The following is a 17,261-nucleotide window of genomic DNA, read 5'->3' on the forward strand; positions in this document are numbered from 1 at the left end:
TCACTGCCATTGGTATGCCCATGCCATTTATCATCTACCCAGGTCCCTTAAGAATGAAAGAGGGCATTGTTGATGGTTATTAGGTTGACATGTATGAAATTGCTGATGTTTGACTTTCCTGACTTACAAAAATAGCAAATTCACATGCATCCACGTGAGATATGAGGCCAGCAGGTGGAAAGGGACAGTCCCAGGCAAACCAACACATATGGTGACTCTACCATATTATCTACTAGAGCGTGCTTCTCAACCAGGGATCCCTCAAGTGTCCATGTAGATGCTTTTTGTGAGTCCACGAAATTTTTACTTTCTGAAATCGGTAAATGTTCATTTCAGTGACTAACTTAAAAATCTAATAAAAAGAAACTTTGGAATATGTGGGTTACCGACCACCTTATACCCAAACACTACTGAGAGCCCCAGTTACTCATGTTCGCATTCAAATCTGCCAGCAGAGCAGCTGTAAGGAGTGATTTGGTTTCAGCAAAATAGCATCATCTTCCTTGTTATATGAATCCTTGCTTATTTCATTTTTTTTCCTGACCAAAATCCAAACAAACAAAAAGCTCTTCCTGGGTCTGTGAACTACTGTGGCTGCAGATTTCATTAGAGCCAAGATCTTACTGGGCAAAAAAAAGAGTCTAAGGGAAGGGGTGAAAGTAAAAGAATCAGCTGTCCCTTTGGTGGTGGTGCGACGGGTAAGAACACTTTGCAGTATTGCTTGATATTCTGAATCTTTTGACCCAATGATTCCACGCCTATCAATTTATTCCAAAAGCATCCGCAAATGCACAAAGATATGTGTGAAAGGAAGCTCACTGTAACCTTTTCTATGACAGTAAACAAACAAACAAAAACCCCAAACAAACAAAAAACCCACTAAAAATGGATAATGATTAATGGTTAAAAATAGAGTGAAGCATCTGTTGAATGGAATATGATGCAGCTAAATAAAATAATTATAGTGATATATCTCTTAATCTGGAAAGTTCTCCCTGGCATATTTTAAGAAAAAAACAACCCAGGACATAAACCAGCACGGAATGTAGTCTCATTTTTGTAGAATTAAATATACAAATGCATGTTGTATAAAAAAGTTCTACACACAAAGTGTTGACAGCGATTTTTCTGGGTATAGGTGGCTATTTTCCTTTTGGCTTATCTGTATTTTCTAAGTTTTTCTACAATGAACATGTTCTGTTTTGGTAATAAGAAAAGCACAATTATGAGTGATTTTTAAAACTAAGGAATCTGTTCGGTGAACTCTCAGAGGCAGGAGGTCAGCACGCACCTTGAACCTCCTGTCGTACTTGGTCACTGTGTCTGCAAAATCGATCTTTTCCCTCTTGCCCACAAACTGCTGGAGTTCCGGGTGCTCCTCCATCCCGATGTAATCCCCGATGAAGTTCCTGTTAATACTGTTTCTCCTTCTCTCCTTCTTGTTCAACAGGAGGTCTGAGGCTGCAATTCCCAGAAGCGCAGAGAAAGGAGAGGGATTGGTTCCCCAGAGAAAGGAGGGAAATACTTAGTGTGGAAATACACAGAGAAGCTCTAAATGAATGCAAGATTTTTTTTTTCCTTTTTCTCCCCAAAGCCCCCTGGTACATAGTTGTATATTCTCAGTTGTGGGTCCTTCTAGTTGTGGCATGCGGGATGCTGCCTCAGCGTGGCTTGATGAGCAGTAGCCATGTCCGCGCCCAGGATTCGAACCAACGAAACACTGGGCCGCCTGCAGCGGAGCTCGAGAACTTAACCACTCGGCCACGGGGCCAGCCCCTGAACGCAAGGTTTTTAACACACAGCATTATATGCAAAGTCAAATGAACTTGTGACTTCACCTGAGCTCTAAATTCCTCTTGAGATTTGTTAAGCGTGTGAAACAAAATGACTCAAATACCTTCTTCTCGCATTTGGACGTACTTCTTCCGGGCTACGAACTTCCTCCAAGATTTCTGTATCACTCGAGCGTACCCATCATACTTCCTCTCTCTCATCTCTTCTAGAAGAAATAGCTGTGAACGTAGAGAAGACAAATGTGAGCCAATTCACAAGACCTGAGCATCACTTTTTGGGGTTATTTCAGGGACACTCGATTTTAGTCAAGGACATACGTGGAAAGCAGCTTCTCAGACTCATAAACAAATGTGAAAAAATGATTATTAGGGCATGTTGTTTAGGATCACTATAACTTTTGTATCTACAGATTTTTTAAACAAAAAAACATAATGGAAAATAGCTGGGTCTGAGAGTATTCAGTTGGACCTTAATGGTGTCTGCCCTACCTCGCTCAGAATCCCGGTGAGAATCAAATGAGTGACTCAACCTTCATCCACTTATTCCCCACCCTGGTCCAAAGAGGATACTAGGTGGTTAGGTCGAATGAGCTGGTGGAGGCTATTGTTTTGTGCTACCTAAAGCCTCTTAATAGAATTTTCCAGCTTTTGCAGGAGCAGAGTTTGTGCTGCTGTGGAAGGAGGACTGCCTTACTGTCAGTACCATGAAAGTATAGATTTCCTGCCTCATAGGATTCCCCAAGGTGTCACTGGGCAGAGGGTAATAACCACAGTGACCGGAGTTGGACCTACGATGTGCTAGTGAGGACTTGGATTCACCAAGAGGGGCTGAGACACTTTTGCTTAAGGACCCGTATCAGACACTGGCAGGTCTTGAAACTCAGGCCATTTTAACAATTAATACTAATTGTTGCATCCTACTCAATGAAGCTCTGGAATAATGAAGATGAAAGCAAAGAGCTGTAATGTACCGAGTACCCACTATGGGTCAGGAATCACCCTAGACACTTCATATGCACTATATCATTCAACCCCTCAACACCTACACGAGCCGCATATTTCTGTGTCTCCATTTTACAGATGGGAAAATTGGAACGAAGCCTGGGTGGGGCTGGAAAGTGAACCAAGGTCTTTCAGGCTCTGTAGCCTCTTCCTCACTTTGACACAAAAGTCTTTCTCTGTAAATCGGCATTTGATCAACTCGCAGAATGGTGCGAAACTTTACCATTCACCTAGGAAGCGGTTCACATGACTCTCTAGGAAAAAAGAAAAGAAAAGAAACCAACGAAAATCCAAAGTAAAGAGGATGAATAGCCATTGCAAAAATGTTCCAGAAGTAAACAAGCAAATGTGGTTTGAAGGAAGCTGGGCTTGATCTGTGGTCTCTGTTTATCTGGGTCTAGCTTCAGGAGTCACATCTATCTCCTCCTGTCACTCAGCTTCTCCTTCTCTCAGCCCCAGCTGTGCAGAAAGATCTCAAACTCAAAATACCAAGGGAGGGGCCACTTCAATCCACAGCCTTCAGTGCCATATACAACAGGCATGAGGCATTTATTTCTCAGTACAAAAGGGAATACATGGTTTAACAACTGGACAGAATGTTTAAAATCTGAGCCCTGCGGTTGCCTGTTGTAAGAATATTCGTTGGTGTTTCTTATCTTGTGTGTTTGGTTTCTGAGTAAGTCTTGTTTTCGTCTTCTTTCCCAGAACTATTTTGGGAATGGCACAGAAAACACACTTGTGACTCAGAAAGGATGAAGAAACAACCAATTCCCAACATCCTATAGACTATTTCAAAGATTAGTTGGGTTTTAGGTTCTTTCCAAAAGCCATGGGGGGTGAGAAAGCAGGGAGGTTCAAGAAAAAAAGAGAGAGAGGGGGAAAAAAATCATGGACACATGTAACAAATACACAAGACCAAACCCTTTGGTGTCTGATGTCTAACGTGGGTTCTTAAAAGCAAATGGGTTATTTTGTGTGTTCAGTGCATTTCCTGTAAAAGCCAAGGCAAAATCACAAGGTGGATTTTTAAAAACCAATTTTTGTACAAGTATTTGCAATGTCAAGGCTAGGTGTGGATGGATGAGTGATGGGGGAGGGGAGAGAGTAGTGGAGTGTGTGTGTATGTGTGAAAAGACAGGGGAAATGAGAGTCAAGTGACGGTAATAAAGCAACTGGGAGGAAGAAAGGAAAAGAAAAACCAAAAGTAAATGTTAATTTTGGAAGTAAAACCTCAAAGCTGAACTGAATCAGAAAAAAAAGAATGAAAAACATTGAAGCTGTTTTTAATTATATGTGAAAATTTAGCAAGTTGAAAAAGCAAAAGTGGGTATAAAACAACAGAGGAGCTGCATTGTACTGATAAATCACTCCATCCCGTTTTAGAAAGAACAGGAACTGTTCTGTGGGATGCTTAATGGTGTATGACACAACATTTTCATTTTATATTTGGAAATGAAATTGCTGTGAAGCTACAAATAACTCAAAGTGGAAAATGCTACCACAAACTTTTCATAAATGGGTTCTATCGACGTGTGCCACTTATTTATTTAATAATTTTTATGGTTCATAAAGCCATTCAGTTATAGCCATATTCACTTCTGAGTCTCAGGCTGATCCTATGAGGCAGGCAGAACAGCAGCTGTAAGGTTCTCCATTCTTCTCCATTCTAGAGGAGAAGAAAACTCATTGCGAGGCCAGGATTTGCCTTAAGTTTCCATTATTACTCCAAGTTCTCATTTTATTTCCCCTTGCTCTGATGACTAACTTTGCCAAGTTTACCATAGACAATTGAAATGGAGTCTTGTGATTGTTATAGGAATCTCAAGAAATGATGATGTCAAACTTGGTTAGTTCTAGCAGTTTCTCCAACTTAAACAGTAATGTCTTTGTTCCATAGCCCCAGAGCTAGTTGGGCAGAAGAACTGAGGGGCTGTGTTGGATTCCTGCTCAAACTGAGATCTTCCTACGGACATTCATTAGGCCTACAGTGACCACACCCTCATTAGGAAACATAAAGAAGTTCCTAGAAATTAATCTGTAGAGATCTAGTAAGTTTGTGAATTGAAAAATGAATATGTTTGAATTCCTTCCTGGTAAATATTCATGCTCTATAAACCAGAGATTTCTCCCCCTACCTATTTGTCTCCTCACAGTCCTTTCCAGACTCCTTCATGGTCTTCAAGGTACAATCCTAGGAATTCTCACCCCCTAGGTTCTCTCTGCATTTAAGGAGGAAGCCTGGGCCTGCATGTAAATGACCTGTTTGGTATCACCCAGGTGAGGATGTAGGTTTACCTAAGCCTCCTTTGTGGGACAAAGAAGTCCCTTTTTAGCTTAGACACTACTGGACACTATAAATACCTATAGGCACCTCCTATGAGCCACTCCCTGTGTGAGCTCTGAGTATACAATGGCATAGAAACAGGCAGGGGTGCCCGACTTCAAGGAGATGGTCATCTAGAATGGGAGAGATACAGTAAGTAAGAAGAGAAAGCATCATATGATGACACCTCTATACACGCTGAGTGCCCTGAAGGTGACGGGGAGCAGGGGTGTAGGGAAGGACCTACCCTTGGATTGGGAGCAGAAGGAAGCCTTCTTGGAGGAGATGCCCGTTAAGGCATTAGCCAAATGATAAGAAAAAGAAGCCAGCCATGTTGTTGGCAGGGGACCAGCGGAGGAGCTGCAGGGAGGTGGGGGTAGCACAGAGGAGACGAGGGGAGGGGCGGCCGTGCACTCACAGACTCAGGCGCTTTGATGAACACTTTGCTCCTCCCAAGCTGGAACTGGTCACTGTCCATGTTGACGGACTGCAGCAGGTGGAGGACACCTTGTTTCTCATCTCCTTTCCACGAGGGCCAGGTGGCTTTGGTCAGAATGGCATACCTGGGAGGACAATTAGGGAGAGAAGGGTCAGGGTTACACTGGACCACCCCTCAAGGGCACCAAGTGCTACTGGGGTCCTGGTGAGATATTCCCCTCCATCCACAGGCTCAGGGATGGCCTTCGATGACCACAGAAATCCCCTGGGTCTGGGATGCCCATTTCGGGGCTGCCTCCTACTCCGTCCCTATCTGACCATTTCCATGTTAACGCCCTGCTGAAAGTCTGCTTTTCCTTTCTACCACTGTCTAAAAATAGCACTGCTGAAATGTCACCAACGACACTCTTCAAGCAAAATCAAAAGGTCTTTTCTCAATATTGATTTCCCCAGAGCACTTAACAATTAATGCAAAGAATTTTGTACAGCTTCCCATAAGCAGCCATTATTATTACTATGTATCAACTTGCATGTTTGGGATTCTGTGCATCCCGAGTCACCAGGCCCTGGTGATCGGGTCCTTGGCTATTCTCGGCTCTTCTTCAATCTCGCCTCTCCTCTCCCTTTGGTTCACTGTGCTCCTGGGAGGAGGGCCTCTTTTCCTGCACACTGCTTCCCTCCTCAGAGCCTTTGCCCATGCTGTTCCCTCTACTACATGTGCTGTTCTCCAAACTCCTCCCAGGGCTGCTCCTGCTCAGGGGGACTCCTCTTCAGGAACACTTCCAGAGATCTTTCTGGACCCTCCAGGCAAAAATCACCCCTTGCTATTTTCTCTCATAGAAAATTTTTCTTCTTCTTCAGAGCATGTATCATAATTTGTAATTAATTCATGTTTGTGCTTATTTGGTTAATTTATGCCTGCTCCATGAGGACAAGAGCTCCAGGAGTGAGTGCCACAGCTGTGGGTTCATCCTGCACACCAAGCACCTTACATAATGCCTGGCAAACAGCAGTAATAACTAACATTATGGCCCACATTTGCTCCCTCTGCATCAGGTGCTGTTCTTGGTGCTTTAGATGTATGATCTCATTTTATTCTTACAGCGATCTGATTGGGTTGGTCTTTCCATTTTGCGAGTAGGAAACACAGGCAAATAAGAGAGACTCCCTCAAGGCTCTTAGCTGGCTCAGAGCTGGGATGTGAACCCCCATCGGTCCTTTATTCACAGCACCACATAGAAGCCATGGATTGGTTTATATGCAAATATTTTTCTTAAAGATTATACAGTCTACTACACAGATCTATGTTAGAAACACTAGAATTATATAAGAGGCTGACATAATAGAGGAGAGAGAAGTACATTCTGGGATGTCAAATACAGAAGGTACCAAAGACTTCAGGTGGAAAGAAGGAAGGAAGAAAGGAGGGGTAATCAGAGAAGGAGAGAGTGGGTGAGAAGTTGGAAGGCATGCTATGAGCAGGCACATCTAGAACACAGGCAGTAAATGGGCCCCAGGCCTCTGGAGAAGAGGACCCTCTTCTGTTCCCAGAAGCTACTATGAGGGTTAGACTGATTTATGGCATCCAAGAGAGGAGGAACCCTTGAGAAGAGCAGCCCTCCTTTCGGGACCCAGGGCTCCTTAAGAAGAAAGAACCAGATATGATCCCACCCTTAGGGCCAGCTGGTTTGGACTAAGGTGATTCTCTGGACCCTCTCTGCTCCTCCCCAATATCCACGTCTTGCCTGATAATGTCGTAAATTTCCTGGAGCAGTGCATCCTCCTATTCCCTAATTAGAGATAAAAAGCTTAAAAACAAAAATGCCTATTTGAAGCCATACGTTAGCAGGAATACATTTCATATGTGGCATAATGAAGTCAATGAAACAAATTAAGCCACATACAAATGACTGACAGCAGAAGCTTTCTAGACACCATTGGGGGACCTGGTGAGGAAGCAGACAGGTACTGGCAATCTAAACAGATGAGGGAGAAAAGTTCATGCAGGGTGTGGGCGAGAAAGAAAAGGTGAAGATTCTAACAGCATAGTTTTGCCTGGCTTGAGCTAATCAAGAATGATAAAGTATCTTTATTGTGCAACTGTGAATAGGTAGCTCTTTGCAATTCACACTTTTCCCCTGTTAAAATAATCCTGTATTTCTCATTTGTCTTTTGACAGCGAGGAACCTGTTTTTACAGAGACTCTCTCTCCCTTCTCTATAGTGAGGGTCTGGGTAAGACATGGGGATGGCCTGGCATTTCCAGGGCTCACCGGCCATGGCCCACTTGTAGCGGTCCCCTTAAAGGGCTTTCACGAAGGCTGATGCATCCTCTTCACTTCCTTTTGTATCCCACCCAAGAGACCAGGGCATATTTCTAGTATAATATGCTCCCACATAGTAAGTACATCCAGTTCACTCGTCTTTCTCCAGGATACTCTGGTGGGAACAGGTTGCACAAGGCAATGGTGCACTGCCTAATTGATGCCTGTAATAATTTTGGAGAGATGAGGATAACAGCTTACAGGCCTTTCATGAGGTATTTCCAGTTTAAGACTCAAATATGCCAATATGTCACCTCAAGGCCTTTGCACTGGCTGTTTCCTCTGCCTGGAATTCTCTTTCCTGCCCTTGGACTGGTGGGCTCCTTGTTAGCTCTTAGCTGACCAATCTAATGTTTCCTCCTAAGAGGAAAGGCAGCCCAGATCCCAGTGACTTCCAGCTATTGGCACCTGGAATTAAGCACACAAAGATCCTGGAGGTCAGGGGGATGCTCTCCACACTTCAGGCTTTCCTGATCTTCCTATTCTTTCTTCTTTCTTGCCCAGGACATGGAATGCCTTTCCTCACAAGCATCCCTTTTCCACCTCCACATTCTGAAGAGCTGGGTCAAGGTCAAGGGAAATGTGTTTGTGAGGAAGTATAAATGGTGCTACAAGATGAATTTTGCAAATGTCTTATGTCCCTATCACATTTACCTTCCTAAGAATCAGAATCCACATTTGGGTTTATTTCTCCCAACCACAGTAAGGAGCACAGGCTGCCTAGCTCAGAAAGTGTTTTCTAAGAATTTGCAGATATTTTCCCAAGCTGAGAGTCAAGGTGGCTGCCATTTCCAACAACTTTTTATCATTTTCTAAAAGCATGAAAGTTGCATTGGGCAGGTGGTGAATGAGGGGTCTTCCTTCTACTGCTTAGAGCAGTGCAGGATTTACTTCAAGAGCACATGGCCCACTGGTGAGCAAATTAAGGCATCTTTTGATTTTTAGTCTCCAATTCTCAGTCAAGAGGGATGACTTTAATAAATATAAAGCATTTTCAGAGAGGAAATAAACACACACAAAAAGCCCCTGTTTCCTATTTTCTAAGCTCTAGGTAGTGTCCGAACCACTGCTCTGTTTAGACCTGTGGGCTTCCTGCCCAGGGATGGGTGTAGAATGCATGCACCTGTGGATAGTTGTGCTGGGTATTAATACATCCTTTCCCTTCAAGTTATTACTTTCTGTTTCTTACTTGGCAGCCCTTCCGTGGACATCTAGAAAGCAACTTTATAAACAAAGCCTTTTCTCTCAGCCATGGAGATAATAAAAGCAAGAGATGATTCAATTACTCACAGGAGATCACAGGATGAGACAGTAAGAGGCAGACTCTGGACCAATTCTACATGACCAGGATCCTAGACTCACACACCTTATGGAAAATGGTGTTGTCTCCAGAGAAATATTCCCTGCCCACTGACAGATGTGGCTTTCCAGCCATTTTTGAGAGGGAGACTAAAAATATACTTCCTATTGAAAAATAAGTGTCATTCCAAACTTTTATTTTTATTCTCCTCCAAGTATTCTCAAATCAAAAGAAGGATGACAACATCAAAAGAGCCTGCTTTTTATCAGACAGGGCCGCCCATTTGTCTCTTCTGAAAGGAAAAGACCACAGCAGGAAAGCCAAGAAGGGAGGCACCTATGGATAGAATCATTTCAATGAAAGGCCCTCAACGTACAGGGCATGATATATATTCACTAAACATTTACTCTGTGTAAGGCACAGAAGAAAGTACTGTGCATGGAGTCACAGAGCTAGCATGGCACTTGAGAGAGGTCCAGATAGTATAGCTAATGAGGGGTCATGTCACAGCTCATTTCAGAAGCTTCTGCAAACAAGTAATGCAGCCTGCTCCTGCTACCTGAGACATTTCTGCAAGGAGAGCGCAGACTTCCTGCTCTCCTCAGTGCACTGGAGTTCACAGCATTGCTAATAATGTCAAGTTTGTTGGTTTGTTTGTTTTTGAATAATATGGAAGGAAGGAGGTCTTTCAGAATTGGTTTCTCAAAAAAAAAAAAATCAAGATTAGATTTTTTTTCTTCTGCTGAGGAAGATTAGCCCTGAGCTAACATCTACGCTAATCTTCCTCCACTTTATATGTGGGTTGCTGCCACAGCATGGCTGACAAATGGTGTAGGTCTGTGACTGGGATATGAATCTGAAAACCCAGGCCACCAAAGCAGAGCCCGTCAAACTTAAACACAGTGCCATGGGGCCAGCCCTGAGATTAGATTTTTTAAAATATCTGATCAGTTTTCAATAGTAATGCCAATGAGAGAGAATTTGCAAGTATCAAATAGTTTTTAAGTGTAGGGAAAATACTGAAGCAGAATAAAATTATAAAAGTTTCAGAATGGTTGAGGGCAAGCCTTTCTGAATTGGGGAAAGATGGAGGAAATACTTTTCATTCTGTTTTTAATTTTTTCCCTCTTAATTAAAAAAGGGTATTTTCAAAGAAATGCAGTTTTGCAAAAACTTTAATGATTATCTAAGCCATGGTTCTCAACTGGCTTTCGCCCTGGGGACATTAGGCAACATCTAGGATGTACTTCTGGTTGTCACAGCTCGGGGGGTGCAAATACTGGCATCTGGTGTGTAGAGGCCAAGGAAGTTGTTAAACATTCTACAACACATGGGATGGCCCCCACGACAAAGACTCATCCAGCTTAAAACGTTAATAGCTGAGGTTGAGAAATCTTGTTCTAAGATAGCGTTATTGATTATTTAAAGAAAAGCAAAGTCTTTCATAATTAACATCTCAGTTGTATATCAGCAAATGGATGCTGCTATGATGATGCAAGAGCTCTACAAATTTACTCTCTCAGCTTCCTAAATACTTCTTTTCATTAGGCTCTACTTATACTAAAGGTGTAGTGGCCCCTTTAATGCAGAGAGCCATGAGGGTGAATTTTATTCCTAGTCTAACCTTCCTCCCAAATTAGCAGGAATCTGGAATGTGTGGGGACAGAGTCAATGAGGTTTTATAGTATGGAATGATCCACCCTTTTGTTAAGCACTCCTGAACTTCCACGTGAATGACCTTCCACATATGACGACCCACATTGATGACCAGTAGGTCAGCCACCCCAGTCTCCTGGCACGAGAAATAACAACAGCCCCGAAGGAAAAACTACTTTATCAGAAGTCCTGGATTTCAAAGACAGTACTTAAGCTCTTTTTTAGCCTGCTATCTCTTTGTTAGATAAAACTGAGATTAAAAAAAAATCTTACATCCTGTTTCTGTATCATATACCAGGAAGACATAAGCACTTTCCGATTAAAATGCTGAATATGACTTCCTTCTTTCTTAAATGAAATTAAATCGATGTAGAAAAGGATCATTAGAGAAGTCAGAACCATGTAACATCTTAAGGACACTAAGTTTTATCCTTTTCAAAAACAACACAAAATAAGAACAATTTAACTACAGGTCCTGCCAAATACACTTTAATGGAAATATAAAAAATCAGTTAAAATTTATATATGGACTGTACAAAATTTTAAAGTTAAATACTTTATGCTTGTTTTCTTAAGTAGGTTAAATATTTTCCTAAATTGTCTTCATACTATTAATTTGCTCAGTCAAGTTAAACCCAGCCCTTCCCGTGTCACAATTATCACAAATTTCTGAACTTACATGTTACACTAAACAGACCAAATACTTGTGGCTACTAATTTATTGTACAATAAATGACAGTAAAAAGATCCTGCTACAACTTAATAATAAAAGGACAACCCAATTAAAAAGTGGGCAAAGGACCTGAACAGGTATTTCTCTAATGGCCAAGAAGCACGTGGAAATATGCTCAATATTATTTCCCATCAGAGAAATGCAAATCAAAACCACCATGAGATACCACTTCATACTCACTAGGATGGCTAGAATCAAAAAGTTAGATAATAACAAATGTTGACAAGAACGCAGATAAACCAGAACCCTTAAACACCACTGGTGGGGATGTAAATGGTATAGTCAGTTTGGAAAACTATCAGTTCATCAAAAGGGTTAAACATAGAGTTACCATATGACCCAGCAATTCCAATTTTACGTACATACCCAAGAGAAATGAAAACGTATGTCCACACAAAAACATGTATGTGAATGTTGATAACAGCATTTTTCATTATTCATAACAGTCAAAAAGTGGAAACAGCTAATGTCTATCACTTGAATGAACAAGAAAATATGATACATTGGAGTATTGGTGCAATGGAATACTATTTGGCAAAGAGCAGGAATCAGTGTATATGGTACAACAATGATGACTCTTGAAAACATTATGCTAAGTGAAAGAAGCCAGACACAAAGGACACATATTCCATGTTTCTATCTATAGCAATCCCTGGAATAGGCAAATCTATAGAGACAGAAAGAAGTATTTGCCTAGCTCAGGGGGCAAGAGGCGAAGTGGGGGTGACAACTAGGGAAGTGGGATTTCTTTTTGGAGTGATGAAAACATTCTAAAATTAGTTGTGGCAATGGACGCACCACTCTATGAATATATTAAAAGCCAACAAATTGCATACTTTAAGTGGGTGAATTGTACGGTATGTAAATTATATCTGGTTCACTAAAGCTGTCTCAAACAAAAGCGTCCACAGTCACCGGTTCGTTACCTCTGGAGGAACTTTTGGAAGATGCGCCGATAGGCGTAACCAGCTCTTCTCACTCGAATGTTTTCTTTCAGACCCAGGTATTCGACTTGGTGCTTTACCCTATGAAGGAGAAAATGGAGCCAGGACATTAGCTGATAATTCTGTGATCCTTTCTCCTACTCCCATCCCCCTAAACCCCCAGTGCAAGCTGCAGGGAAGCACACTGAAAACACTACAATTTATAGTGTTCAGAGTCTGAGCTGACCCTCAGGTTACATAATAATAATTAAAAAAATATTTTATTGTGAAATACAGCAATTACAGAAGAGACCTGACATGTTTATCTTAAAAAATAGTAAAATAAAAAGCTATTTACTACCTATCACCCAGATTATGAACAAAAATACCAGTTTTTCAAAAGACTAAAGGAAAGAACTCTTTAACTTTTGAATTAAATGACGCTAGAGCTGTTCTCAACATCAACTTTAAGTTCAATCGTGATTCTAGAGCTAAGGAGAGTATATTTCTAGGCTTTTCACATACAAGGTAAAAAAGGTATATAAAACTATTAATTTCAAACACCTAAGTTAAAAATGTTCTAAAAAATATATGTAAATTATAGTTTTAGTTGGTTTTTATAATAGTAAAAACTACCGGTGTGTTTTGGAAAATGGATGCAGGGTAGCAGTAGACCGACGCTCTCACAACACAGCGGATTTTCAGAAAGAAAGTGCCCCATGGCCCACGGCCCACCCCTTGGAGACTCTGGTTTGGTAGGCCTGTTGCATCTGGGCTGGTGCACAGACATGTGAATTGCGAAAAGCCACCCCTTGCTGAGAAGCTCAGGGTCCTAGAAGCCAAGTGACAGATCCTGGACACTAGCTTCTGATCGTCCACTCCAGGGAGATAAATAGGGCCTTTGCTGCCTATTATGCCGGTTGGTTGAATATAGACATTTGGAAAGAGGATATTTGAGGAAAATGAGAAATAAGGAGACTTTCTCTCTCTTTTGAAGATGGGACGTCACGATTGTGCTGGGGCAGGGAGGCAGCTCCCCCTTCAGTACATTTAGGGTCAACTGCACTAATGATGGATTCTAGAGAACGGCCCCTCACGAGTCTGCTGTGCTGAAAAGCAACTAGCAGCACCCTCCTTACAGCTGCTCACAGATTCCTGACAGTTGTCTCCTCAGAAAGGCTCTCATGAAACCCATCATTTCCAACGAAGCCCCGCATTTGCTGACATCCACTCTGTGCCACTATGAGTCACGCTACGCAAGGTGCTAGGGATACCAAAAAAGGCCAGTGCTAGGGTTCCTGATGAAGACCTCACAGACAGTATGGTGGTCAAGAGCCAGGATCTGGAGTTAGGTTCCTAGGACACCCCTGGCTCTGCCACTATGTAACCTCTCTGAGCCTCAGTTTCCACTTCGTAAAATGGGGATGGTGACATTAGTTCTTTCGTCCTAGTTGAGTACATTCCATATAAAGGACTTAGCCAGCTACCGGCATGAGCCAATGTAAGGCTGTTATTATTCTACCATATTCACAGCTACAATAAGTAAATCAGGACAAGGAGACTAGAGAAGGAAATGGATTTTTTATAGAGAGAGGATTCCCAGAAGTGGTGACGTGCTGGGCCTGGAAGGCGAAGTTGAATTCACCAGGTGCAAAAGAGAGAAAGGCAGGGGCACAGGACGAGGTGGGAAATTAAGCTGAAAGACAGGGTAGAACCTTGATTGCCCTGGGAAGGACGAGGTCACACAGTGAGTGATGCTTGAAACGTCTCAAGTCCAGCTGGTCTTACTTGAACTAGCCTCCAGAAATGTCAACCCCTTCGAGATAAGTAACTTTTTAAAAAGCCTTTAGATAAAGAACCAATATTCAACATCCACATCTGATTTTTGACACATAATCTGGTTAACTAAAGGGGCAGAAATCTGATTCAAGAAAATAATTACAGTCACATGCTGCAAAATGACATTTGAGTCAACAACAGACCACATATACAACAGTAGTCCCACCAGATTTGTGCCATATAGCCTAGGTGTGTCGTAGGCTATACCATCTAGGTTTGTGTAAGTACACTCTGTGATGTTTACACAACGACGAAATTGCCTAATGATACATTTCTCAGAACGTATCCCAGTCATGAAGTGACGCATGACCAAAATTTTCCTTTCTCTCATCCTCCAAATCTGAAACTCACCACTGGCCTTTTCTCTACTGTAAAAAGTACCCACGAGGTTCCCAGTTTTAGATATTTGCTCATTTTAGTACTTTTCATTAAATATTGGCTTCACCTCAAACTTTTGAGGCAGGGCACACATCACCCATTAAATCAAGTGGAAACGTTCCTTTCCCATGAATCACATAGGCAAACGTGATGCCTCATGATAAAACATTGTTCATTCAATATGACTTCCATCATCAGGAAATTTTCTCATAGGAATTTTCTTCAACAGGACAACTAGTTTAGCAAATTCTGTCATGTTTAAAGTTTCATGTAATCAAAGGATCCAAGGTGATTTCTCCATATCCTTGGAGCACTGTCATTTCCTCAGTAAACATCAGCCAGACTGGCAATCAGTTGTGCCATCTCCTCTCCTTGCAGGGAGTCCTGTTCACCACTGTCCTTGGCCATTAATGCAAGTAGGTCAAGGCCTGAGAGCTCGGCTAGGGCAGCAATTCAGAATCCGGGGCAGACAACTTTGCCACAGCCAAACAAAAACACATTTCCAACAGGAAAGGAAAAATAAACCACACCCTATAAACTTGTGGAATGAGTAACCCTGTCCACCAAGGACTTCAATTGACCGTGTAATCCCCGCCAATAAAGCGCACCGCCCTTTCACAGACTCCGACGCTCCACACTCACAGATGAAGTGAAACCATCTGTCACACGATAAACCAAACCGGGAATAGGAGGGTTGGGGAGAGTCCCGGGAAGCGATCCTGCTGGAAATGGAAGCCAACACTTGACCAACGAGTACCTTAGACTTCTTAAAAGCAGTTTACATGAATATATGTTATGAAATTCCTTCCTGCAATTCAAATAAGGGATATGATTTTTTTTTAAAAAAGAGGAAAACACCATGGGGAAATTCTATGAAGTTTTACTGAAGAAATGTACCACTGTCTTAATTTCTCCATTTTCTGATATTCCAATGAATCAGTTTAGATGTTATGAGAAGGTAGCATCAGGGTCGGGGAACTTCCAGCCTGTAGCTATTGCAAAATCTCTCTATTTAGAGAAACTTTGAGCAGAGCAATCTATGTGGGGTAGGGGAGAGTGCTGGGGAGGTAGTGCATCTGCAGGGTGAGCGAGACGTTTTCATTTAAGATCACGTTTGTTGGGAAGGCTGGGGAAAGGAAGCTAGGTGGAGTCTGAAGTAGGGGAATGGCGGGCTAAGGCACCCCTTAGCAACACCTCTGCTACCAAGACTCTTGTGATTTTTCTCTGAAGTTGCCTACGACACCATCCTTCCACGCGCGCGCGTGTGTGTGCATGAGAGCTGAGTGTGATATGCATGTGTGTGAACGTGTGAGGGGGTGAGTGTAGGAGTGATACAGAGACAGGCAGAAGAAGGCTGACAGACATGGGGGAACAGACCTGGGAGAGTTTCTTCTGTCCGACGAAGGAGATCCCATTCTGGATTGACCCTCTCAGTTTAGAGAGGAAGACACTGAGGACTGAGGAGATGAAGTGTCTCACTCAAACTAGATAGTGACAGGCCAACACCAGGATTCCATTTTTCCAAACCACAGTCCAGCCCCATGCTCTAGATCAGCTGTTCTCAGTATGAGGCTCAAACCATCATCACTAGCATCATCTGGGAGCTTCTTAAAAATGCACATTCTTGGGCCCCACGCCAGACCCAGTGAGTCAGAAACTCTGGGAGTGGGGCTCAGGAATCTTGAGGATTAAAAAGCCCTCCAGGGGATATTCTGATGCATGCTCAAGCTTGAGAACTAGTGTAGGAAGGCAAGAAACTGACATTTTCTATCTTCAGGTGGGAAGAGGTGACAATACTGCTCCCCTCTAGGCCTCAAAGGAGAAACTGAGTGACACATTTCAGAAAAGCAGAGGGCAAATTAAGTCCATCCAGGGGAATGACCAAGGAGGGGAACGGTCGGATTCCAGGTGCAGTTCCCTCAGAGGAACTGCTGAAGGAGCTGAGAGTGATGAGCCGGTGGAAGAGAAGATTCCAGGGAAACACGATGACTGCCTTGAACTGACAGAAGAGCTGCCAAATGGAAAAGTCAGGAGAACTATTCTTGCAGCACATTAGAGAGGTAGGATTAGGGTAAAACTGATTTAGAGAAGGACTACAGAGCCTCCTAATAGCAAGAGTCACCCAAAGGTGGACTGATGACCCAGGAGGAGTGAGTTCCTCATCAGAGCCCGAATGTCATTCCTGGATGATATTGTAAGAGGAACCTTAGTTACCTTAAATGGAAAAATTTCCGCAATTCAATAGAAAGGATGCTTTAGGAACACTCATCTATTGATGAGATTTTTCAGAATATCGTGAATTGCCTAAATGGAAGGCTGCTACACCCCAGTAGCATCTTAAGGTGGGAAACAGACTTGGGCTGCACCACGATGTGTGAAAATACAAAGAAGGACTTGCAACAGTGAATGTCCGAACTTGGGTATTTTCTTCACTATTTATCTTTTCCTTCCTGTAAAGGATCAAGTTCATCTGTCTGCCATGGGTTAGAAAGGATCTTGCTGATAGGATGGGAAATGGACCTAGACATGTCTCTCAGAGGAGGTAATTAGCAG

General features: G+C 42.5%; 1 protein-coding gene across 2 annotated transcripts in view; it reads right to left on the bottom strand.

Moving 5' to 3' along the window:
- The window catches only part of MYO1E (myosin IE), a 191,979-nt gene that overhangs the window by 33,124 nt on the left and 141,594 nt on the right, over positions 1-17,261 (bottom strand). For both annotated transcript variants that reach the window (XM_046655362.1, XM_046655363.1), the window contains 4 exons: positions 12,495-12,593; positions 5,537-5,681; positions 1,898-2,012; positions 1,292-1,461 (listed from right to left, as the gene is read on the bottom strand). In XM_046655362.1, coding sequence (XP_046511318.1) covers positions 1,292-1,461; positions 1,898-2,012; positions 5,537-5,681; positions 12,495-12,593 — 529 coding nt within the window. The remainder of the gene's footprint in view (positions 1-1,291; positions 1,462-1,897; positions 2,013-5,536; positions 5,682-12,494; positions 12,594-17,261) is intronic.

The sequence above is a fragment of the Equus quagga genome, chromosome 2 (assembly GCF_021613505.1).
Source record: "Equus quagga isolate Etosha38 chromosome 2, UCLA_HA_Equagga_1.0, whole genome shotgun sequence".
NCBI classification, from domain to species: domain Eukaryota; kingdom Metazoa; phylum Chordata; class Mammalia; order Perissodactyla; family Equidae; genus Equus; species Equus quagga.